This window comes from Myotis davidii, unplaced genomic scaffold (genome assembly GCF_000327345.1).
Source record: "Myotis davidii unplaced genomic scaffold, ASM32734v1 scaffold46, whole genome shotgun sequence".
Taxonomy (NCBI): domain Eukaryota; kingdom Metazoa; phylum Chordata; class Mammalia; order Chiroptera; family Vespertilionidae; genus Myotis; species Myotis davidii.
In genome coordinates this window covers 1,881,005-1,889,953 of record NW_006383006.1, presented here as the reverse complement: position 1 = coordinate 1,889,953, position 8,949 = coordinate 1,881,005, and the positions used below count along the sequence as shown (strand labels likewise).

The 8,949-nt window shown below is 38.7% G+C and overlaps 1 protein-coding gene across 1 annotated transcript in view; it reads left to right on the top strand.

Moving 5' to 3' along the window:
* CASC4 (cancer susceptibility candidate 4) overlaps positions 1 to 8,949 on the top strand; it is a 97,787-nt gene that overhangs the window by 86,910 nt on the left and 1,928 nt on the right. The window contains exon 10 of the mRNA XM_006777998.2: positions 4,052 to 4,219. Coding sequence (XP_006778061.1) covers positions 4,052 to 4,219 — 168 coding nt within the window. The remainder of the gene's footprint in view (positions 1 to 4,051; positions 4,220 to 8,949) is intronic.

Sequence of the window (8,949 nt, the reverse complement as noted above, 5' to 3'; positions counted from 1 at the left end):
GTACTGGGATAAAAACTGACACACAGATCAATGGAACAGACTAGAGAGCCCAGCTATAAAACCACATGTATATGGACAGATAATTTTTGACAAAGGAGCCAAAACACACAATGGAGTGAAAAGAGTTCTTCAATAAATGTTGCTAGGAGAAATGAAAAGTCACATGCAAATGAATGAAACTGGATTACAAAAATTAATTCAAAGTGTATAAAAGACCTAAATATAAGACCCAAAAATGTCATTTTTTAAAGAAATAGAACAAGAAGTCATTAGATTTGTATGGAACCACAAAAGACTCCAGATAGCCAAAGCTAGCCTGAGAAAAAAGAACAAAGCTGGAGTTATCACATTGCCTGACTTCAAATTATACTACAAAGCTATGATAATCAAAACAGCATGGTATTGGGAGAAAAACTGACACACAGATCAATGGAACAGACTAGAGAGCCCAGCTATAAAACCACATGTATATGGACAGATAATTTTTGACAAAGGAGCCAAAACACACAATGGAGTGAAAAGAGTTCTTCAATAAATGTTGCTAGGAGAAATGAAAAGTCACATGCAAATGAATGAAACTGGATTACAAAAATTAATTCAAAGTGTATAAAAGACCTAAATATAAGACCCAAAAAATAAATTACATAGAAGAAAATATAGGTACTAAACTTATGGACCTTGGTCATAGAGAACATTTTATGAACTTACCCCAAAGGCAAGGGAAGTAAAGGCAAAGATAAATGAACGGGACTATATCAAACTAAAAAGCTTCTGCACAGCAAAAGAAGCTGACAACAAAACAAAGAAGCAGCCAGCCAGGTGGGAGATGATATTTGCAAATAGTAGTTCCAACAAAGGTTTAATTTCCAAAATAGATAAAGAACTCATAAAACTCAACACTAAACAAACTACCCAATCCAAATGTGGGCAGAGGACCTGGAAATACCCCTCTCCCAAGAAGACATCAAACAGCAATAGATATATGAAAACATGTTCAACCTCACTGGCAATTAGGTAAATGTAAATCAAAACTACAATGAGCCAAGTTTTGCTCAGTGGATAGAACATCGGCCTCAGGACTGAATGATTGCAAGTTTGATTCCCTCTTAAGGGCAAATACCTCAGTTGCAGGCTCGATCCCCAGCAGGGCACTTGCAGGAGGCAACCAATTGATGTATCTCTCTCACATCAATGTTTCTCTCTCTGTATCTCTCCCACTCTGTTCCACTCCCTCTAAAAATCAATGGAAAAATATCCTTGGGTGAGGATTCAAACACACACACAATACATACATACAGAAATTAAGAAAACACTACAATGAGATACCACCTTACACTTGTTAGAGTGGCCATTATCAACAAGACTAGAGGCCCAGTGCACGAATTCGTGCATCAATGGGTCCCTTGGCCTGGCCTGGGGGATTGGGCTGAAACCGGCTCTCCATCATCCCTTGAGGGGTCCCACCGGTGCACAATTGGGGCTGGGGAGGGACGCAGGAGGTTGGCCAGCTAGGGAGGGTCCAAAGGAGGGTTCCAGGGCATGTCTAGCCCATCTTGCTCAGTCCCAATTGGCCAGACTCCAGCAGCAAGCTAACCTACCAGTTGGAGTGTCTGCTCCCTGGTGGTCAGTGCACATCATAGCAACTGGTCGATCTGTCAACTGTCTGCCCCCTGGTTGTCAGTGCATGTCATAGTGAGTGGTTGAGCAGCCTTAGCATATCATTAGCATATTATGCTTTGATTGGTTGAACGGATGACCGGACATGTAGCATATTAGGCTTTTATTATATAGGACAAGCAATAAGTGTTGGGGAGGTTGTGGAAAAAAGGGAACGCTCATTCACTGCTGGTGGGAATGTAGACTGGTACTGTCACTCTGGAAAGCAGCCTGGCAATTCCTCAAAAAATTAGGAATAGAGCTACAATACAACCCAGCAATCCCTCTCCTGGGTATATACCCAAAAAACTCGAAATCATGTATTTGCAAAGATATATGCATCCCTATATTCATTGCAGCATTATTTAAATAGAATTGGGATTTTTATGGGATTACATGTCTGGCCAAGACATGGCAACAACCAAAGTGTCCTGTGATAGAAGACTGGATGAAGAAGACGTGGTACATGTACACAATGGAATACTACTCAGCCATAAGAAGGGATGAAATGACGCCATTTGCAACAACATGGATGGACTTTGAAAACCTATGCTAAGTGAAATATTAGTCAGTCAGAAAAAGCTAAGAACTATATGATTTCGCTCAGATGTGGGATATAAGACTGAAACTCGTGAATACAAACAGCAGCATGGTGATTGCCAGAGGGAAGGGGGTAGTGGGAGAAGAGGCTCCTACTATATGGTGATGGGAGAAGATTTGACTTTAGGTGGTGGGCACATGGAATAACATATTGATCTTGTAACATAGAGACCCACACCTGAACCTACATGTTCATGTGGACCAGTGTCACCCCTATAAATTTAATAAGTACATTTTAAAGAGAAAGAAATATATTGGCCTGATGATGTGTTGAACCATCTATAGAATTAGCCAATACCTCCATATTTTTCTTTTCATTTGCACTTAACCATTCTTTCCGAGCAGAGGAAGTTTTTTTTTCTGATTGTCTCATTGCAATGTAAATTTTTATAGTATAATTCCAAAAATTTTAGACCTATTACCAAAAGTTGTTATAATTTTTTTTGAAGTCTTCAATTCCTACACTGTGAGGAAGTTAATGTCATATTTTAGGGATTGGAATAAAATTTGTATTGTGGTGCTTAAATTTAATGCCAAAGTAGACTAGAGTTTAACTTGTGTTTGTGAGTCAGATCTTAGTTTGTCTAACATTTTTATTTTCACTGCCTGGTTGTTAATAGCTTTCTAGTGTAGGAGTTATATCTGTTGCTCTTCTTGTTTTCTAGTTGTTATTAATGTGTACAATATCACAGCTTCATGTAGGTCAACTTTCTTAAGTTTCTTCTACCATTGACTTTTAGGAAATGGGAAAGAATAAGTCATAAATAATTGGGTTGTTTTTTCAAAACACATACCACTAGGGATTCTCATAGTTTACTCTCTCTGCCATCCCTCCTTGGAAATCAATTCATGCCTATAGTGAATCACTGTTACTGGAGTGATTCTCAGGCTCGGCCAGTGTGGCTCAGTGGTTAAGTGTTGACCCATGAACCAAGAGGTCACCAGGTTGTGGGTTTGATCTCCAGTAGGGGGCATGTGGGAGGCAGCCGATTGATGTTTCTCTTTCATCTCATTGATGTTTCTATCCCTCTCTCTCTCTCTCTCTAAAATCAATAAAAACATTTTTTTAAAAAAAAGTTCTCAGGCGTGTCAGTTTCTCTTAGTATCAAAAAAAAAAAGTTAGTCTGCGTAGTTGTTTATTTTTAAATGAAAAAGTTGCCAAAATTATTCAGGAAAGTGCTATTTCATAAAGCAATAAGTGACTGCAAATTTCAAATATGCATTTTATCTAGTAATAAAAGTGTTCTCTTAAAGTGTTAAATTAGACAAATACTTATATCAGAGAAGTCCTTGGTTATTAGGAAAACAATCCTGAATATGATACCCTTTTCTTTAAGAAAACATTATAACCTTACTAAAATTAAAACAAAATAAATTTCTTTAAAAAAATATGTTTTTATTGATTTTTAGAGAGAAGGGAGAGAGAAGGGGAGAGAGAGACATCGTTGAGAGAGAAATACCAACAAGCCGCAATGAGAGAGAATCATGCATTAGCTTCTTCCTGCACACCCCTCACTGGGGATGTGCCTTGACCAGGAATTGAACTGGTGACCTCTTGGTTATGAGTTGACACTCAACCACTGAGCCACACGAAACTTCTTAAATAAAAATTATTTTCTGTTTTCATTCTTATTTCCTTTTGTCTTGAATAACTTTCACAAAATATATCTGTATAACCAGTGTTGTGAAAGTTCCCAGGTTTCACTTGACTACTTTCTGATCTGCCTTCAGTACAGGTCCCTCCCTTCTTTTCTTCTCTTTTTACTCTGGAATTAATCCTCTACCTACTTCACAGGCCGATTCTTTGATGAGAATGAATCCCCTGTTGATCCGCAGCATGGCTCTAAACTGGCGGATTATAATGGGGATGATGGTAACGTAGGTGAGTATGAGGCAGACAAGCAGGCTGAGCTGGCTTACAATGAGGAAGAAGATGGTGATGGTGGAGAGGAAGACGTCCAAGGTGAGCGTGGGCCTGGCTTCCATGCTGTGACCATGAAACCCACCAATCCAATTTGGTTGAATTTGTGTAGAATTTTCCCACTTATTAGTAGCAGTACAGTCTTAATACAAAGAGGTTCAGTGCAGTTTTTCAATTGTATTTTGAAAACAATTTTATGATAGTGGTATTAATAAATTTATAAATAAATTATTTTAATTGTTATCAATTGTAGTTATATGTGTTATTGATATAGACACAATTTGAAACTCAGAATCTTGAGAAATTTTAGAATTAAATTGTTTAAAATGGTCCTAGACAAGTACTCCCAGAAAATAATTCCCCTTTTAAGTTTCTCATCTGAAAGCATTTCAGTTATTCTAGGTACAAATATTGATCAGACAGCCTTTTTATTATCAGGGAAGCTGCAAAGGAAATAGTCTCCTCTACACTGAAGATAAAATTATTTTACTACTGATTCAGCATAGAAAGTTCTGAGGTTTAAAATTTATTTTTAACAATCAGTTTGTGAAGATTTATCTGTTTTATGTTTAATACACAGATTCAACATATTTTCCTTGTTAACTGTGTTACTTCTGAGCTTTTAATTTAGTGAAAGTTCAGAATCTACCTGTGTGCATGCAGCCCTGCCCATGCATGCATATTAGTGTGTGTTGCTTCTTTGCAAGTGTGAAGGCCTGTTTTCTGCCTGCTTACATCACTTAGTAGTATTTGTGGAGCTTTTCTTTTTTCTATAAAAGTTGATTATAAAGTTAATGTGTGTGTTTTAGATTTTATAATATTATGCATGCAATATTTTCCCAATGTAACTGTCTTGATTTATTCCTTAACTCTTTTTAAGGTAATTAAATTTTATTTAGGTTCATAACAAGAGTTCTGATAAAACTCATAAGAAAATGTGGTTGTCCTAGAATACTACATATTTAATAGAAAAAAGGAAACCAAACACTCTGACTTCGTCCTAGGCACTGTTTTGATAGCCCATTCTAGTTTTAGAAGAATGGTTATTGGGAATAGAAAGAGATTAATAAATGTTAGTAGTTAAGGATTTGTTAATAAGAATTCACTTTTTGGTCTTTTGAGTAAATTATACTCACTTCTTCTATACTCTTATCCATTTTCATAAATCTTACCATTTTTTCTTACTACTTTTGTGATTTGTTCGAGTTATACTTATTTGCAGTTATTTATAATATTGCATTACATATATTTATATCATATCACCAATTAGAATGTAAGCCCTTAGAGGGCAGGAATTTTCATTTATTTTGCCTTCTATTTTGTTTATATCTTTTTCTGCTTTCATATTCCTCCCCACCACCCATAGTTTTTAGCACACATAGGGTGCTCAGTAAATGTTGTTAACTAATACTTTTATCCTTTTCTCATTTAATTTTTATTCTTATAACTGTGACTAGAGTAATAACCCTTTAACTTACTTTTGGTCTTAATAAGCTTGCTTGGCTTACACTTTAAACATTTCTAGTTTTCTTTCAGAAGGGCTTCTGTCTCAGATAATTTTAGGTTTTCATTAGAACAATTAATTTCAACTATAATTGGAAATCATTTCTTATATTTTGGCTGTCTTAAAGGTAATGACTTTTATCACAAAACTTCAGTTTAATATTTTTATCCATAGCAGGTACATTTCTCTTCATCGCCTTCTTTCTCTCTCTCTTTACAGTACCCTTCTTTCTCTCCTACCCTCAGTTCTCATTGCCACTGTCCACTGTAGGTCCTCATTACCCTCATGCTGCCTGCCTTTACTTTCACAAGAAAATTAATCTATTGATTTTAAGGAATATAAATAAAGAAATGACCTAGGATGATATCCTCAGTGAAGTAGGGAGGGGATTGGTCAATTTTAGGGTTTCTTCATTTGCAAGTGAATTTTACTTGAGCTGGGGTTTGCCATTTAACATTTTTATCCCATTTGGGGGTTCACTAATGATAGCAGCCGAGGAAAGGGCAGCTACCAAGGGGACTCTCTTATTATAGGGAACAGAAAGATGCAAGAACATCAACTCCAGCAAATAAAGAGGAATAAGTTTGGGCGAGATGACAAAAAAGAAATATGGGAGACACAAATAATTTTAAACACATTTTCATGATTAAAAATGTTTCATGTTTAAAACTTTTAGGTATAGTATTAATTGATCAAAAAGTGTGGAGAGGAAATTGTGGCTATTCCCTAATTAAGTTTGAATACTTGGAATTTAAAAGTATTTCTTCATAGCTTCGTTGTAGAAATAATGGTTGAGTTCCCAGCCCAGTTTGTACGTGTAGCCAAAGCAGGCAGTAGAGTGGAAAAACACATTAGCCTGAGAGTTAGGAGATCAGCTGTGTATTGCTTTTCAAGTCACTTAAACTCTCTGGGCCAAAATTTATTCATCTGTAATGTGAGAGTACTTAACAAGTGTTCTTCTCAGTGCTAAAATGCTGTGGTTACATTCACAGTGGAATCACTACAAATAGCACAAGTATTATGGGAAATGTGTTTCAGATTTTAGCATGCCTGAAGTACATCTTTTCCCAAACTCAGGGAAGAAAATAGAAACTGCTCCAGCCATCAAGACTCTGCAGCTAGAGATATCAAAACAAGGTTCTAGCCATAGGGACTCTGCTCTGCTCTCTCTAGTATTAGGAGGAGTTTTCCCTTGTATACCTCGTATTAGAGATTCCAGCTGCAGGACTGAGATTTGGGCTTCAGCTCTGACTTTGGTCTCCAAAACACTCTGGCTTTGGTCTCCAAAACTCTGGTTTATAAAATGCAGATCTGGGTAGCATCTCTACCAATAGAGAGCTGAAGGGTTCCAGCTTTATCTCTGATGCCTGTTCATATGTATTGATCATTTGAGTCAACACTGTATACATAGTGTTTTCTTATAGAATTAAGTGAAGCCTAATTTTCCCGTGTTTACAGTCCTGGTTTATTTTGGCTTTTAGTTCCTGGTTTCCTGAAGCATCCTAAAAGAATATTTTATTTACATTAGTGTAAAAATATTTTTCCTGACTTCTTAAAGATCTACTTTGGAAAGACTGCACATCTGATGGATATATCTCTTAATCCCTTCTTCATTGTAACAAGGAGATGGACGTTTACAAATTCCCTGTACTCTTATCTTTAATCTCAAAGAAGTTCCTAATTTGATTAATAGAATATGCAATGCATATTACTAAATATATCTATGAAAGGAGCTTAGCACAGTGCTTAAATGCCTGATTCTAAGCCAAGACTGCCTGGATTTGAATCCCAACTGTGTCACCTTGTGAATTATGTTACCTCTATGCCTCAGTTTTCTCATCTGTCAAATAAGGATAGATATAGTTATCTAATTGAACAGTTATGTGGGTTATATGATTTAAATATTTGTTCAGCACTTAGAACAGGGTCTTTCACACTGTAACACTCTGTGTTTGTTGAATTAAATTATATTTCTAGATAGTAACACCTTAATCTATCAAAAACTAAGCTATTGGGTAACTGTAACATGAACCAGAAAGTAAGAGAAGTCATTTTTTAAGACCACAGGAGCCAAAAGATATCATTAAAAGCTATGTACTAAAAAGGGAGCCTCTTAGACTCTGATTGAAATACTTTTCATTCTTTTTTTTTAAATTTTAATCCTCACTTGAAGATATTTTTTCCATTATTATTTTTTTTTTAGAGAGAGAGAGTGAAGGAAGGGAAGACAGAGGGAGAGGGAGAGAGACAGAGAGAGAGAAGAGGTAAGAGAGAGAGGAAAGAGGGAGGAGAGAGAAACTTATCAACTTGAGACACATTGATTGGTTGCCTCTTGCATTCATCCTGACCAGGGCTGGGTGTTGAGCCAGCAACCAAGGTACATGACCTTGACCAGAAATTGAACCTATGACCCTTCAGTCCACAGGCCAATGCTCTAACCACTGAGCAACCTACCAGGGCAAAATACTTTTCATTCTTGTTCTAATATTTTAGTACTCTGAGCAGTCTTATTTCAAAACCTGTAGTTTGTAGCAAAATTAGGAAAGAAGGATTATTATTGACAGACTAAAGGGCTCGTGCATGAAATTCGTGCACGGGGGGAGGGCAGGTCCCTCAGCCCAGCCTGCACCTTCTCCAATCCGGGACCCCTTGGGGGATGTCTGACTGCCTCTCGCAATCCGGAATTGCTGGCTCCTAACCGCTCACCTGCCTGCCTGCCTGATCGCCCCTAATCCCTTTGCCTGCCTGCCTGATCACCCCTAACTACCTCTGTCTGCCTGCCTGATCGTCCCTACTGGCCTGATCGCCCCTAATTGCTCCTCTGCTGGCCTGATCACCCCTAACCACCTCTGCCTCGCCCCACACCCGGGACCCAGGATTCCCTCCTCCAGTTGGTCGCAGGCACCTGGGACCCAGGCTTCCCTCCCTCTGGCTGGCCACAGGCACCCAGGACCCAGGCCAGCTTCACCTGGGCCAGCCGCAGCTGCAGGGGACCATGGGCAGGCAGCTTCGCCTGGGCCACAGCCGCAGGCACCCAGAACCGTGGAGTGGGCGATTTATCCCTCTCCTGGGTCACGGGCACAGCCGCTGGCGCCCAGGACTGCTAGGCAGGCAGCTTGTCCCTCTCCTGGGCCACAGCCCCAGCTGCTGGCACCCAGGATCTCAGAGAGTGTGGCTTGTCCCTCTCCCGTTCCAGGCCACAGGCACCGCAGGGCAGGCAGCTTGTCCCTCTCCTGGGCTGCAGCCCAGCTGCTGGCACCCGGGCCCC